The 16,610-nt window shown below is 52.6% G+C and overlaps 1 protein-coding gene across 6 annotated transcripts in view; it reads left to right on the top strand.

Annotated features, from left to right (window-relative positions):
* The window catches only part of AP2A2 (adaptor related protein complex 2 subunit alpha 2), a 67,349-nt gene that overhangs the window by 26,913 nt on the left and 23,826 nt on the right, over window positions 1–16,610 (top strand). For 4 of the 6 annotated variants that reach the window (XR_014019730.1, XR_014019731.1, XM_081275025.1 and 1 more), the window contains exons 3-6: window positions 4,278–4,420; window positions 4,730–4,923; window positions 7,792–7,921; window positions 10,523–10,624. Coding sequence is in view for 4 of the 6 variants with exons in the window: in XM_081275025.1 (XP_081131151.1) it covers window positions 4,278–4,420; window positions 4,730–4,923; window positions 7,792–7,921; window positions 10,523–10,624 (569 nt within the window). In the remaining 2 variants the exon portion in view is untranslated. Of the gene's footprint in view, window positions 1–3,629; window positions 3,827–4,277; window positions 4,421–4,729; window positions 4,924–7,791; window positions 7,922–10,522; window positions 10,625–16,610 lie in introns of those variants that run through there. The other 2 variants (XM_081275026.1, XM_081275027.1) reach the window with 2 other exon arrangements.

Below are 16,610 nucleotides of genomic sequence, written 5' to 3'. Positions count from 1 at the left end.
TTCAGTCCAGGGTGAGCTGGCCCCGTTGCTTGACCTCAGGTGAGGCAGAATGTCAAAGTAGGAGTGTGCTACAGAGGAGGCTGCTCACCCCATGTCTGCTGGGGCCCAGAGGGCAGGAGGAAGGGCCCGGGAGAAGGCACATCCTTCAGAGACTTGAACCTGTGGGCTGGCCTGCCTTAGCCAGCCAGGCCCCACCAACATTACCACTGTGCCCGGTGGGAGCAGATAGGATCCTGGGGGATGTTCCAGATTTAGACCACAGCATGGTCTGAAGCAGAGTTACCTGACCATGTGATCAGGGTTCTATTTTCATTCATTGATTCTTTTATTTTTATTTTTTGTGGTACTGGGGATTGAACCAGGGCTGCTTTACCACTGAGCTGTATCAACAGCCCTTTTGAAAAGTTTTTGATATTTTGAGTTAGGGTCCTGCTAAGTTGCCCTGGCTGGCCTTGAACTTGGGGTCCTCCTGCCCCAGCCTCTGGAGTCACTGGGATGACAGTTGTGCCCTGCTTTGTGGTGTTGGGATGGAACCAGGACCTTGCATATGCTGGGCAGGTGCACCCCACTGGACCACGCCCAGCCTGCTGTGTGCATCTGGTGTTTTAAAGATCCCTGTGCTGTTTTCCACAGTGGCCACCTGTCTTGCATTCCCGCCAGCACCACCTGAGGGGCTGTTTCTCCTTCTTGACAAGCTTGCTGTTTCTGTTTTCCCTTCCTTCTCAGAAAGGCAGTTGTCATGGCGTTGATGTGCATTTCCTGGTAGCTAGGGGTGAGGAGTGTTGTTCTGTGTACTGTGGGCTTTGTCTGCCTTCATTGCAGAAATGCTCTTCTGAGGCCTTTCTCTGTTTCTGATTTTGCCACTGATACTGCATATTCTGAGTTTTACCTCTAGCTGGATATTTGGTTTGAAACATCGCCCATTCCATAGGTTGCCTTGTCCACTGGTGCAACAGTGGACATTTTTTTTTTTTTTTAAGTTGTGATGCTGAGAATTGAACCCAGTGCTTCACACATGCTAGGCAAGCATTCTACCACTGAGCTGCATGCAGCCTTAACTCAATAGTGGCCATTTTGATCAATCCAGTTTCCTTCTAGGGCTTCAGAATTGTGTCTGAGAAGTCACTGAGAGGTTCATTCCATGTGGAGTTCTAAGCCCTAGCTCCAGGCAGGGTGTGGGTTAGTTAATGTCGTGCCTGTTGTTGCCCACTTGGGAGGTTCCCATCTGAGACCTGGGGAGCCTTGGTGCACTAGAGCCCCTTCCCCAGCCTAGTCTGCACCTCAGGGTCTGTGGGCTGTGGGGCCAAGAGCCGGCTTGGTGCCAAGGTCTCGTGGTCAGGTGGGGACCTGCTGGGCTGCACAAGGAGTGCTGGTCACACCTTGGCCCTCACTTAGGTGCCTGCCCAGGCCAGGAAGTGCAAGCATTTTATATTAGAAAATACATCAAAACAAGCAGGTGCATTTAAGTTTGAGTTTCATTGTGTAACTATAACTGAAGACTTGGTGAGTTAATATGAAACAATATTTTATTATTTTTTTTCAATTGGGAATTTTAATTGATAAGCAGGAATTCTACATATTTATAGTGTGCAGATGGTGTTTTTTTCCCCATTCATAGCAATCTTTTTATGAGCAATTAATCATAGTTCCACAAGAAACTACTTTAAGAGCAGGGTCCCCAGTGACCTACCATGATGTCTCAATACTTCTTTTTAATTTTTTTCTATTTATTCTAATTTGTTACATATGACAGCAGAATGCATTAGGATTCATAGTACACATATAGATAATTTTTCGTGTCTCTGGTTGTACACAAAATAGAGTTAACACCATTTGTGTCTTCATACGTGTACTTGAGGTAATGATGTCTACCTCATTCCACCATCTTTCCTGCCCCCACCTGCCCACTCCCGCCTCCTCTCTCCCCTTCAGCTTGGTGTTTAGATGTGTGTATACATGGTGGAACAGCTAATTCAAGGTAATTAATACAGTACTTGGCATAGTGTTTTTTGTTTTTTTGGTAGTGCTAGGGATTGAACCCAAGGCTTATTACATTTAATTTAGGGTCCATTGATCTAAGAAATTGTTTTAGTTGTAGATGGACATAATATTTTATTTACTTATTTTTGTGTGGTGCTGAGGATCAAGCCCAGTGCCTCACATGTGCTGGGCAAGCACCCTGCCACTGAATCACACCCTACCCTGGTGTAGTCTTCTGTGGAGAGAACACTTTGTATTCCTAAGGTAACGGGAATAGGATGAAGGTTGTCCATTTATAATTAAATTTCATGAATCCGTAACTGGGAAGACTGGGATGTCTTTTGTTTTCACCTGGGCAGCCTGTATTCCAGCTGCAGTGGTCTGATTACTCTTTCCTTATTTATTCGGCACAGGCCTGTGGAGCCACCTCCAGTGCCAGGGTCTCTTTAGATGTGAGGGCCCTGGCAGTGACCTGGCTGATAGCCCAGCTACTCCTGAGGTGGTACCGCTTGGGGCTGCAGAGGGCAGAGCGGGTACCATTGTGGTGCCGATGGCATGGTTTTGGTCCCTCCCAGGAGACCTTCCACACCAGTCCTTGTCACTCGTCCCTAGCACTGCTGAGTTCTGTGTGCAGCACTCTGTTTGTTTCCATAGCACCCCAAGAGCATACTGGGCCTGGAGGGGTCAAGGAGCAGTGAAGGCCTCACCTGTGGCCAGGCCTACCAGGCGGTCATCCCCTTTGTCCTAGAGTCCCAGTCCTTGCTCAGCAGGAGGTTTTCTACCTACCCTGTCCTTTGATCTTAACAGCAAGCCACACAGGTGGGCAGTGCTACATCCTTCCCATTTTACAGTCCAGGAAGTGAAAGTTTCCTTAGCATTTTGAAATTACTGGAGGAGCTGGGGGGAACAAGCCCAGCTCAGTACTGAATCTAACGGTTTGAAGTTGGTAACAGCTTGGGTCTCATCTGAGAGAGGACACTGAACTCTGGGGAGAGTAGCTGAGATGTAAGGGCCTGTGTGTCCCCAAGGCAGGACAAGGCGCATAGGGGAGGCTTAGTCCCCTGAGACTGGAGAAGTTGCTTGTTTAGTAAGATAAGCACAAGCTTTTGGGGGCCTGCACAGGTATGGGTGCCCCCTGCCCTAGCAAGTCATATGGGGCTGCAGAGGAAAGCTGGGTGCTGTGGACCTGTGGAGAGAGTCATGGCAAGGATCTGGTCTGGCTGAGAGGCCTAACCCGAGTCCTCAGCCTGCCTGCTGAGCCACCCACAATGGCCCCTCCAGCTGTGTTCCTCCATAGGAAGCATGATACTTCTGGGTCTGGGAGGAGCAGAATCCAAGAGGACTTGCTGGTCCAGGGCTGGAGCCCCTTTGCTGTCTCCACAGATGCAGCCTAACGAGCAGCTGCTTCCCTGCCCCATGCTCCCATCAGAGTGCTTCACCTGAGCAGCAGGAGGAGCGCAAGCAGAGCTTTGGGCTGTGGTCAGAGGAGGCTTCCAGAGGCAGCAGGTTCTGGAGCGAGCAGGAGATTCACTGCTGGATTCTCCCAGGGGAGGTGCCATGGGCTTGTGCCAGGGAACAGGGTGGAGATGGAGTCTACGCTGGTCTTGTTTATGTTTTTGGTCTTTTACATGAGCTGCTCACTTGTTGCTGAAGAACAGGAAGGTCCCCAGGCGTGCCACCTGTGGTTTCCAGCTGGTTGGTGCACTGTCAACCCTTGTAGGGGACTTTATTTTTTAGCCATCCTCCCAGGGCCCTCCCTTAAGCCCCATGTGCTGACCCCACCCAGTGAGAAGACCCACCTTGCCAGTGTTGCCTGGTGGGGCTGGAGGTGGAAGGGAGGGCAGAGGTATGTCCACTGGTGGTGGCTCTGGACCCACCTTGCCATGGTCTTGTGGTGGTTCCATAATGCTGTGTGCATGTGGCTCTCATGGCTACGTGATTTGTTCTAAAACTTGTGAAGTAGAAGATAATAGAAATTAATAAACACATTTTAAAACTTGACTTGTAGCTTGTGGCAGGACGTGTGAATTCCAGCACTGTGGGAGCTGTGGTGGGTTGTGGCAGGACAGGGGAGGTCCAGACTTCGGTACAGCCTGCGGGGTTGTCCTGGGAGGATGGAGCTTCTGCTGCCAGGCATTCCTTTGTTAAAGGGGATGCTCAGCATGTGGGCTGTGGCTGCTGGCCCAGGCCCCACTGCCCTGTCCCTGTGAAGGTCTACTCACTACCCCTGTTGCTCTACTGGCCAGTTCTCCCAGCCTCACTCACTAGAATTGACCTTCTTCTCACCCTTTCTCTAGGTGACAAGGCTCTTGATGGCTACAGTAAAAAAAAATATGTCTGCAAATTGCTCTTCATCTTTCTCCTTGGTCACGACATTGACTTTGGACACATGGAGGCTGTGAACCTGTTGAGTTCAAATAGATACACCGAAAAGCAGATTGTGAGTGTGGAGGCAGGGTGGGTCTTATGCCCACTGGCCTCACTCTCCTGTCCCGCTCTGTGCTCTGGGTGGACGCTTAGTGAACACCCCGGGACCCCGCCCTTTCCACCCCACATGGATGCTCCTGGGCAGGGGGAATGCAAGGGCAGGCCTTTTTCCTGGGGTGGGGTTCTTCTGGTGAGGTGGCTTCTCCTGCTGTTCTCCTTATGACCTCACCTCTGTGCCCCAGGGATGTGCCCTGCAGTCTGGGCTGGTGCATTTGCTGGGAAGTACATTTACCTGAATGACTCTGCCCTTCCTGGAACACAGGGCTACCTTTTCATCTCCGTGTTGGTGAACTCCAACAGTGAGCTGATCCGCTTGATAAACAACGCCATCAAGAATGACCTGGCCAGCCGTAACCCAACCTTCATGGGCCTGGCTCTGCACTGCATCGCTAACGTGGGCAGCCGTGAGATGGCTGAGGCCTTTGCCGGGGAAATCCCCAAGATCCTTGTGGCAGGGTGCGTATCTGAGGGCTCTGGGCTGCCATTTCTGTCCATGTTGAAACCTTGGGTGTGCGATGCCACTTACACAGGTGGTCTGGCCTCCCAGCTGTGTAATGGGCATGTGGCATACTCTGAGGTTAGGTCAAGATGTGCTGGTTCAGCTGAGCATGGTGGCACATGCTGAGGCGGGGAGGATTGCACATTCAGGCCAGCCTCAGCAACTTAAAATAAAAATAGAATGAAAAGGGCTGGGAATGTAGCTCATTGACAGAGTGCCCCTGGCTTCAGTCACTAGTTCTTAAAAAAAAGCTGCTGGTTCAGAGTTTGGGTAAAGTCCCGTCAGATTGCACCTCCCTGAGGCCACCGAGATTTAGACAACACGTTGCCGAAGGAAGTGCGGCCCAGGCAGCAGCAGCCAGGCCAGAAGGGGCTCCAGCCTGGCATGGCACCAGGATGGGGAGGCACAGAGGTGTCCTGTTGTGCCAGCTCTGCTTCTTGCCTTTCCCAGAAACATTTGGAGAAGAGGCCATGCTGTAGAATCCTGGGGATTCTGAGTCATCTCGCCCCCTCCCCGTTAACTGGGAGAGCAGCTGAGTGGGCTGAGTAGCTGGCTCTCGAAGAGGTTCAAACAGCCTGGGCCTTGAAACCACCATGTGCTTGTTCTGGTGCTCCTTGGTATTGGATAGCTGGACCACACTCACAGGGTTGTGTGCCTAGCTGCACCTTCAAGCAGGATCTGAAAGAGGCGGAGACTGTCAGTGATTGAACAGGGTTTCAAGGCTTGGAGGAAGGTGGTAGTACCTTCTGGCTGCGTTTGCAGTGCGAGTTCAGCCAGAAGCGGGACCTCCAAGATGGAAGGAGATGGATAGGGTCTGAGTGGGTGTTGAGCAGAGCACAGGCCAGATGTCAGAGCTAGGGAGGAAGGTCTGAGAAGAGGCCAGCGAGGACCCCAGGCCCTCCTCCCTGCTCAGTCACTGCAAAGCCCTGTGCACAGGACGTCTCTGTGTTGCCTGACCTGTCCTGAGCAGTGGTGGCGGGGATCTCTGTCAGCTGTGGCTGCCGCTTTCCTCCATCACTGTGCACAGGACTGGCCCACAGGGAGTGCTCAGTGAGCATCTAGGTGGATTGAATGTAAGCTGGGTCATCCCTGCAAAGTGCTCCCTGAGGTCACCCACATGCTTCATGTAAGTGAGGGTGAGGAGGAAGACCAAGCAAGAGCTCTCTTACAGCTGACAGGTGGGCTGGCATCTCCCTCCCTCCTGTGAGGACATGCTGTGGACAGTTGCTGCCTCTTCCAAAGCTCACTACAGCAACAGGCCAGCCATGGAGTCCCCTGGGCAGTAGGTGGCTCTGAAAGTAGTGCTCTGGCGTCGATGCCATGGTCAGAGGACACTGCTGACCTCCAGTCCCTGGAGACAGGAGGCTCCTAGGTGCGGAAGGCAACTTCATGGAGTATAGTCCTGTCACCAGAAATAGGGATGCAGGAGAGGGCAGGGTTGGAGGCTGGTGGTATCATTGCCCTGGGACTCTGGTGATACTCAGCATTGTGGAGCAGTTTAGAAGGGCTCTGGGCTCAGGTGTCCCAGTGCAATGCCCCAGGGTCCACACTGATGGCTGGCCTTGGCCCCCCTGTGAGGACATGCTATGGACAGTTGCCCTAGGAGGGTCTGTCGACAGAGGCCTGGGGCAATGCACAGACAACTCTTGTTCAGCGTCCTTGTCACAGGCACAGAGACTGGCCACTCAGGGTGATGCATAGGAAGTCAGTTGGCTGGTGCCACACAGACCCTGCAGGCCCAGTAGATCTGATTGTAGGGCTAGGAGGGGCACGGTGCCTGCTACTCTTCTGGGTGTTTGTGTCTAAAAGAACTTTTCTTTCAAAGTAACTTTTGTTTAGAATAGTGTTGGGGAGATGTAGGGATTTCTCATGTTGGTTTTTATCACATTTAGGAATAAAAATCCCAAATATGAAAAGTAAGCAGGAAAGCCCCCAAGCTCTCATCTCTCTTCCAAGTGGAATAGCTGTTTCCACCTTAAGTGTCCCCAGGACGTGGACTGGTTCTTTCCAGGTCATCCGGGCAGCCGGAGGGTATCTCCTGGTGTGCCTGTTGTTTGGGAGTCTGGCTGGGGGTGTGGAGAAGGAGGCTCATTTGGCAGGTACTCCTAACAGTCCTCTGCACTGACCTGCAGCCTTTGTGCTGCTGGCCTTTTTGCTCACTGGGAGGGAAGAGAGAGGAGAGTATGCCCCTGTGCCAGACGCTGGCCCCGAGACTTGGCTCAGTGTGACCGGAAGGCAGGTGGGTAGTCGCCAGGTGTGACTGCAGGCTGGACATGGAAGTGACACCTTTGTGCCACACTAGGTGTGGTGTGTTCTCCTAAAACCTCTCGTTTGCTCATCTTTGCACACAAATCAAAGCCCTTCCCTGCCTTGGGCATTAGCAGCAGTGCTGGTGCCCTTCACGCCCCAGGCCTCTGTGTCTTGGGCCCTTCCTCCTCACTGCAGACCACAGAGCACCCAGCCAGCTCCCATTCTCGGCAGGGTGGAGCAGGGCAAAGTGTGTGCAGTGGCTACAGGAGGGCTTGACAGCATTCTTGAGGCCAGAGAAGAAATTGCTGTGGCAGGGAGGCCCTCTTAGGTGGCCCTGTGGTTGTGGGAAGAACCAGGAGGAGGCTTGTTGAGTGGGGCCAGCCTACACAGCTGGACCTGACTCAGTGCCTGGGAATGGTGACGAGTCTAGAGGAGGGAGCTGAGGATGAAGGCTTTCCCAGAGGGACTCTGCCATACCACTCCTGACTCATGTCTTCTGGTGGTCCTGCATGCTCTTTACACCACTGGTGCAGGGGGTCATCCTCTGCAGTAGCTTCTGGTATCTTGTCTTCTAGAGACACCATGGACAGCGTGAAGCAGAGTGCAGCCCTGTGCCTGTTGCGCCTATACAGAACGTCTCCTGACCTTGTCCCCATGGGTGACTGGACGTCCCGTGTTGTGCATCTCCTCAACGACCAGCATTTGGTATGTGCTCCAGCCCCCTGCAGTCTTCCCGGGAAGAGCCTTGGTCCAAGAGGCAGTGTGGCTCTGCAGACAGGGAGCAGGGACCAGCAGAGGTGCAACTGCCCCTGCATTTTTTGCACAGCCAGTGCACAGGTGGCCTGTACCTGTGGGGAGGGGCACCACCAGGTCAGTGCCTTCTGGAAGAGCCTGTCCTGCATAGGACATTCCCACTACTGTTTCTGGCAGCTGCCTGGCTTGGGCTAGGAGATAGAATCCTGTGGTCCCAGGTAGACTCTGGCATGAAGGCTTAGTGCTGGCGAGCCCAGCTGTCATTCATTTTGTAGATGGGGTGAGGTCTGAGGGACTCAGCAGTCAGGGTATGTCATGGAGTAGGCCACCCAGGCCAGGCCAGGCCAGGGCCATGGGAAGTAGCAGTGGCTGTGTTGCTTGTCCTCTGCTGGACAGGTGGTCAGTCACCCTGCTGGGTGGGTGGGTGAGTGCGCTAGCTGGTTCCTGCTTTTTCCCCAGGAGAAATCTTCTGCAAAAGTTAATTAAAAATGAAAATCATTACATGTATCATTAAGGAGAGAGAGCATGGGGGTTACGGTGGGATTTTGCTGTGGAATGACATCTGTCTGAGCTGTCCCCATGCACATGATGACTTTTGTGCTTATTGGGATGTGAGAGGGAGCTGGCTTCTGCAGGTCCTGCTGGTGCAGGGAGCACGCTCTGAGGACACCATTGCAGAAGTGGGTCTGCTGCAGGCGGGGCAGCCTGCTTCAGCAGTGAACTGCAAGACGTTTTTCCAGGCGTCTTCTGGAGTCACACTTCACTGCCAATAGACCCTGTGGGCCAGTGGGCCTTTTGCAGGTTTGCAAATGAGGAAACCAAGGCTCAGAAAGATGAAGCTAGGCTTCCAGAGGGTGTCCGGCAGTCTCAGACCCAGGTGTTGTGAAGGTGTGGAGTAGTAGAGCTTTAAGGGACAGCCAGCCTGCTGCTGACAGGCCTTCTGCAGTGTGTGAGCATCTGTGGAGTTTTGGCAGGTGTTGCCTTCATGCAGCCTGGAGGGAGACTTCCCATGGCTTCAGATGCACAGAGCTTCACAGGGTGGCAGGATGGTGCCTCTTGCCTGACACGCTGTGACTGAGACCCCAGTGACCTGGTTTGCTTTCAGGTTTTTCTGTGCACAACTCTGTCTTGCCAGGTGAGTTGATGGACAAGCTCTGGGCCACAGGCTTGCAATAGATAAGGGCCAGGAAGCCTTTCACGGCCTAGTACCACCTCCTCTCTGCCACTTTTGTTCCTTGCACATCTCGTCTCCAGCTCTGCTGTGAGCAACGCCTGGGGCTTGGCTTCCTCTGACCTCAAGGTCAGGGTCCCTGGGAAGGTGTCATTTGCCTAATCAGAGAGCAGTATAGGGGTTCAGGGCCTTGCGGATGGGGCAAGGTGAGGTGTGGGCAGGCCTGGTAGAGGAGGTCAGGAGTTCAGGGTCAGGTGAGTGCAGAGGCTGTGAGGGTGGGAAAGGAGATGGGTCTGAGCCACGTGCTGTGCCCTGAGCTGGGCTTGGTGGTCCTGGACCCTGTGGTCATGTGATGGAGTGGGTGGGCTGGAGTGGATGAGGAAATGAGCTGATGTCTGGAGAAGTGGGGGCAGGGAGAAGGTGGTGGAAGTCACACTGTGGCCTGCCATGGCGCCATGCCGTTGTAGCACACACGTCCCCTCAGGCCTGACTCCCTGGAAAGACTGCACAGGAGAGCACGCCCTGAGTTGGCAGCCATTGAGCCAGGCAGCTGCAAAGATGAGAATCTCAAACTCTAGGAGCTGGGTGGTGAAAGACTTTGTTCCAGTGGGTTTGCATGTCGCATATCCTGTTTCCTAAAGGTTCTTCTTGGTCAGCCATGGGAAGACGTGTCAGCATTTATCTTGCCATTGAGAAATGCACAGGATGCCCAGTTAGGTCTGTCTTGGATCTAGTGTTCCTGTTTCCATCAGGAAATGGAAGAGAGCCCTTAGTGGCCCTCGTGGACCCACTCCCCCACTCAGTGTAGGAGTAGGTAGGGTGGGAACCTTAGGCTCTGGCAGCGGTTGAAGTGGACAACTGCTGAGCTGACTGCCCACGTCTTCAGGGTCAATCAGAGTCATTCATTTTATCCTTTATCTTATATTTGTAAGAGAATGTCTTTACTCAGTCCAAGTCTTTGAAGAGATTTCATTTACAGGACCCTGCCTTCTGGGGGTTCTGCATGGTGTACATGCACTGCAGGGGAGGGTCTCCTGGGCTTGGGGGTTTCCATCCAGGCTGTGGCACTTCAGGGGCGGAGTGAGGCATGGCAGGGCTGTGAAGAAAGTCTGTGGGCCTGGTTGCCTCTGTAGTGGTGTCACTTGGGCAGCCCCAGCAGGTGGCGACAGGCGGACAGATGGCAGAGAGAAAGGCTGCTCCACACAGGATCTGGCCACGCTAGAGCCTGGGCCAGCCACGTTCCCTGGGTTGTAGAGAGAAGCTGGGTAAAGGAGACTGTGTGTACTGTCTCCATCTTAAAGATGCAATGGGTCCATCAGAGCAGGCCTGAGGCCCACATGGCTGTCTGCCTGAAACCAGGCATCTGTTGCTGTGTCTCTCAGGGTGTGGTGACTGCTGCTACGAGCCTCATCAGCACACTGGCCCAGAAGAACCCAGAGGAGTTCAAGACCTCAGTCTCCCTGGCCGTCTCCAGGCTGAGCAGAGTGAGTGTGGTGGGGCAGTCGTCGGGTGGGCTTTAGTCTTCATTGTTTTATTCAGTTAATCTCTTAGTTTACTTTTTTGAATGCTTTGTGAATTTAAGAATGGAAACTGGTTGATTAGCCCTTAACATTTCTTTAAACCTTTTTATTAGTTGAGAAGAATCCTGTCCCAGCAGGGCTAGCACACAAAGCCTGTCCTGTTTGCTATTTATTCCATCCCCTGTGCAGGCTGAGGGTCACAACGGGGCTTCTTGGAAAGGATGCCTGTCCTCAGCTGGGTGGCACCCACCTGAGTGGCGTCCTTGACTATCTTGGGTCCCATGAGCCATGCCTGGGCACGTGTGCTCTGCATGTGTAGTCCTCATGCTTGTTCTGTGTGACTTGCGCCCCTGGTCTCGGAGGCTGCAGATATCTGGGTTGTGTGGTGGATCACAATGTGTTGAGCCCCTCTACTATTATGAGCCCCTTGTTTCTCTTCACTGTGAGGCTCTTGTGGTTCTCTCTTGCTCACGCTAGTCCAGGGTAGCTCTCCTAAGTTGAGGGGCAATGCACCCAGCTTCCAAAGTGGCCTTGCCGTCTGCACCCATGCTGGGCATCTGTGCACCCATTCTGCACCCTGCCCAGTGCTGCAGGGGTCAGCTTCTTGACTGTGGCTTCTCATTGTGATCTATGCTGTGTTCTCCTCACTGTCTGTGAGGTGGTACTTTTCATGTGGATTGGCTGCTGGGATCTGTCCTATGTAGGGCTGAAGACTTTTGTTCATTTTTCTACAGGATTGTCTTTGTTGTTTCGTGGAATTTCCTTGTTTGTTTTAGATACAAGAACTCTATTGGCTATATTAGTTTGGACCTTAGAACTGGCCAACATTTATTTCTGGTTGATCTTCAAAAATGGCAGCTTCACATGGGTTGCCCTGCTCTGTGTTTGGAAATTGCTGTGAACCTGTGTTTCATGGTCTTCATGGAGTCTTCTGCCTTTAGGTTCTACAGCAGTGCAGTCAGATTTGCTAGGCTTCTCTGTGATCAATGCTCTCTGAGTGCGGCTGCTGAGCCTGTGTTCCAAGGCTGGTGGTGCAGATGCCTCTTCTATGGTGTGGCACCGTGGACCAGGCTAAAGAGCCCTGCAGACCAGGCGCCTTCCTCTGTGCTCCTCTCAAGCACTCTCCTCCTGTGCTCCTGACCTTACTGGGCTGGCTCTTGGTGTCCCACAGAGCAAACCCTGATGTCCTGGTTCCCTACCCCCAAAATCCTGCTGGGATTTTGGATTGACTTTATGAATGAATGCGGTATCTCTCTCCATTTATTTAGATAGTCTTTATTTTTTTTTTAAATACCTTTATTTATTTTTTTAATGTGGTGGCGGGGATCAAGCCCAGTGCCTCATGCATGCTAGGCAAGTGCTGTACCACTGAGCCACAACCCCGACCCAAGATAGTCTTTACTTTCCATAGCATTTTATCTTTTTGGGATTCTTTCATTAGATGTATTTCTTTTCTTTTCTTTTCTTTTTTTTTAAAGAGAGAGAGAGGAGATGAGGGAGAGAGAATTTTCTAATATTTATTTTTTAGTTTTCGGCGGACACAACATCTTTGTCTGTATGTGGTGCTGAGGATCGAACCCGGGCCGAACGCATGCCAGGCGAGCGCGCTACCGCTTGAGCCACATCCCCAGCCCGTATTTCTATATTTTACATTTAAAATGCTATTTTGAATGATAGCCTGATTTTTTTATTTCTTTAATTTTGGGGTACTGGGGATTGAACCCACAGGCTTTAACCACTGAGCCACATTCCTAGCACTTTGTATATTTTATTTAGAGACAGAGTCTCACTGAGTTGCTTATTAACACCTTGCTTTTACTGAGGCTGGCTTTGAACTTGCAATTCTCCTGCCTCAGTCTCCCAAGCCGCTGGGATGGATTCTAGGTGTGTGCTACTATGCCCAGCAGTAGCTTGAAATTTTTACTTTTGTGTGTGTGATGCTAGAGATTGAGCCAGCCCCTTGTGCACTCCCCATGGCCAGTGCACTCCCCAGGAGCCATACCCCAGCCCAGTTCTTCACTGTTGTCTGCTGTCTGTTTATATAAGATACAGGTAACAGAACGCCCTCTTAACTTTCCAAGTGTAATTCAGTGAAGTGGTTTAATAATGCACACATAACACTGTGACTCTTCCCTTCCTGTGAATCTGATATTGTCCCCATTAAACATGGGCTCCCTACCCCACCCCTGCTCCAGTGGCTGGCCTTCTGTCTTTGGGACTCTGACAAGCCCAGGACCTCATGAGTGGAATCACACAGGATTGCTTTTGTGATTAGCTTATTTCTTTCACTTTACTTGCCTTCAAGGTTCACCCGTGTTGCTGAATATTTCAGAACTCCATTTTCAGGCTGTGTAATATTTCATATAGATGGCCCCAGTTTGTTCTGTGCCCCTTCCTGGCCCTTGCCTGCCTTTCTGTGAGCCGCCCCATGGCACCCTGTGAACCCACTGTGTGGGCTGCTAAGACCTTTGACGCCCCCTCCCCACCATTTCCTCTCCCACAGCATGGACTCAAGCATCATGGCACCCAGCTTTTGGGCTCATGTTCCTAGGTTGGCAGTAGGGGAGGGGAAGATGGGGAAACCCTGGATCCCGCCCCCCCCCTTCCCCAGCTGCCTCTGCCCCTTGGGACCCAGAGGAGGTGTCTTGGTGGTAGGCACACGCCCTAGGCAACCACTGGAACTGTGACAGAGAAGCCTTGGCAATCCGACTGGGGTGGTCTGATGGGGGCAGTCCAGCTCAGGCCTCATCCTCCCATCTGCGTCTCAGCCTTAGCATGGCACTTTGGGCAGTGGCAGTCTTTTGGCAAAGGACTGTCCTGGTCCAGCTGCTCCCTGGGTGCCTGCTGCTGAACCCCATTGCCTTCTGTCTTGAGGAACAGCCCCGCATGGGCAACTACTGCCTGCTTCAGATCAGGCAAGCTGGCCCAGTGGGAGGTCACCATCCAGGCAGGGTCCAGCAGAACCCCAGCAGCTTGCTGAGGCTGTTGCAAGAAGCCCGCATCATGAAGGGCCTATAACACTCCACACATGAAGCTCTTGAAGCTGGTGGAGACTGAGGAGACATGTACCTGGTGGCCACAGGGAAGAGGACGCAGGAGCCAGGATGTACCGAGCGCACTGTTGACTCTAGGAAAGCATTGTGCATGGGGACTGAGGGCGGGGGACCTCCTGCCGGATGCCGATGTCGACTTCCAGACTTCCAGGTCACAGTCTTCAGCTCAGCAGTGAGTTCACTCTGGGCTTGAAGCTGGACATGTCTCGCAGGAACACCCATTTGCTGCCCTGGAGCTGTTCCAGGGCAAGAGGTACGATGGGCCAGAGGTGGATGATGCCTGGCATCATGCTGTACCCCTTGTCAGCGGCTCCTTGCCCTCAAGGAGCTGTAGGAGTGTGTCCTCAGGGGAAGTACTGGGTCCCTTTTTCTATATCCACAGACTGAGAGTATCCTATAGAGATCATTGGTGCTGAACCCAAGTAAACACTGTGCTCTCCAGCCACAGGCTGAGGAGCTGGAATCACATGCAGAGCCTGAGCAGAACTTTGGGGACATCAAGCAAATGGAGGTGATGGTATGTGGGGGCTACACCCAGGAAGAAACTGAGAGGCCTCGAACTGCCAGAAGTACAAAGAGTGACCCCCCCAGCTGCCTCCTGCAGGATAGGAAGACCCTGGAGGGTGGGGACTGGGTGCCCCAGCTGGCCCTGGCACGGGGGGTGGGGAAGCCTGCCCATACCAAGCTGACATGCTTCAGGAAAGGCACCCCTTCATCTGTCACCACCCGTGCCTTCTGTGGCCCATCCCTGGCATCCCTCCACTCCCGGGGCAGCCTGGCCAGCCTGGGGGAGGCTGAGTGGTAGGAGGAGCAGCTGCCAGGCCTGAAGTTGAGCTCCAGGCCTCAGGAGGTGGGCTGCCTACCTCCAGCACCATGATCAGCAGTGCCCACAACCACCGCAAGGCTGAGATCCCCAAGCTGTGGAAGGACAGCGGGGCACCCCTGACAGCCTCCTCCCACCACGATCACTTGCAGGAACACCTGTGGTGATGCAGAATGCTGTGGGAATCAGCTCAGGCACCTGTGGGTGCCTTTCTCAGTCACAGCCTGGTTCCTCGACCTGGGGAGTGGAGTCTCCTGGCCTGCAGCTTCGCCGTCGGCAGCACCTTCCATGGCTAGGTCTAGGACTGGAGGGCAGGGGCAGGGAGTGGAGGGGTGGAATGCCAGACTTGGGGAGTGTATGTTCATACATGGCTGTCTGCCTTGGGATCAAACAGAAACTGCCACTTGGCTGCTTAATTCCCCTGGAGGGTGACGCTGACCAGCTTGTGCCCTTCCACAGCCCTGATGACAGCTCTGTGCTAGGCCACAGCCCTTCCTGCTGGGCCTGTCAGCATGAGCATGTAGGTGGCCTGCACCGTCACACTTTGAAGTGGAGGTCTGCCAACTGCCCTGGCCAGGCCTGTGATGTGTTTCCTTGCTGTGTGTGGCCAGTCTGGGTCCCTTCCTCTTCCTCTCTCTCATTCCTTTTGCCTCTGTAGGAGGGGGAGGGGAGGGGAGGGGGAGGGGGAGGGGATGCTCCTTTGTCATCACGTCGGTTCTGGATTAAATTGGGGAGCAGAGATCGTTCTCCCTGCTGTTCTCCAAGGCTGCTTGGTGTGGGAGGAGGATAGTGGGGCTGGGCCAGGGGAACTGGCACCCAGCTGGAACCTGCAGGCAGTCCTTTCCTTCTCCCTCTGCCTTGCGGCACCTGAGGAGATGCTGGGGGTCAAGCAGGTGTGGGAAGGAAACTGAGGAAACTTCCACTCCTGAGCAGCTCAAGAACTAGGCCTTGAAGTGGGGCAGGGACAGCTGACTGAGCCCAAATGCTCAAAGACTTTGGGAGGCTGGGGTTGAGGTCACAGAGGCAGACTCCTTTCTTCTCTCCGTCTCCTCATGCTCAGACCCTCTTCCTGCTCCATGTTGACTTTGGGCACTTTGTACAATTCTTGTAAATGTCCCACCTTTCCCCTCTAGACCTCCAGTGGATTGGGCATCTGCATGCTGTGCAGGTTTCTCCCAGGCCCCGCTTTCGCTTTCTTTTTTTCTTTCTGTGTGTGTGTGTGTGTGTGTGTGTGTGTGTGTGTGTGTGTATCATTTTTAGTTACAGATGGATACAGTATCTTTTATTTTTATTTATTTTTATGTGGTGCTGAGGATTGAACCCAGGACCTCAAGTGCTAGGCAAGCTCTTTACCACTGAGCTACTCCCCCACCCCCCCACCCCGCTTTCTTTTCTTTCAGGTGTGCATCCAGTGAGGAATTGCTGGATTATATGCTTATTCTGTTTATTTGTTTATTTATTTTTGTGGTACTGAGGAGGGAACCCAGGGCTTCTAGCGTGCTAGGCAAGCATTCTGCCACCGGCACCCCAGCCTCTGTTGTTATAATTTTGAGGAATGCTGTTCTGTTTTCCACGGCAGCTAGGCCATTTTGGATTCACACCAGCAGTGAGCAGACGTTCCAGTCTCTCCATACCCTCCTCAGTGCATGTTCTGCTGATTTTTGTTGGTGCTCTTGTTTTCTTTTTTTTGGGGGGGGTGGGGTACTCTTCTTAATGTGTGCAAGGCAGTATTCAATGTAGTTTTTGCTCATCACATGGGTTGTCTTTTTACTTTGTTAATAGTATCTTTGGATGTGCAGAAAATTAAAATGTTTTTGTGAAATCCAATTTGTCTGTTTTTTTTTTTCTGTTGTCTACAGCTTTGGTGTCATATCCAAGAAATCATTGCCAAAAATAGTGTCATCACTCTCTGCCCTGTTTGCTTCTGAGGGTTCTATTGCTTTAGATCTTTGATCCATTTTGCATTAATTTTGTGGATGGTGTGAGTTAAATATCCATCTTCATTCTTTCTCAGGTGGATATCCACCTTTTCCACCACCATTTGTTTAAAAAGATTTATCTCTCTCCCATTGGG

This window comes from Spermophilus citellus, assembly GCF_964194105.1.
Source record: "Spermophilus citellus genome assembly, chromosome: 2".
NCBI classification, from domain to species: Eukaryota; Metazoa; Chordata; class Mammalia; order Rodentia; family Sciuridae; genus Spermophilus; species Spermophilus citellus.
The sequence above is the reverse complement of the archived record's forward strand: the minus strand, read 5'-3'. Positions and strand labels throughout refer to the sequence as shown.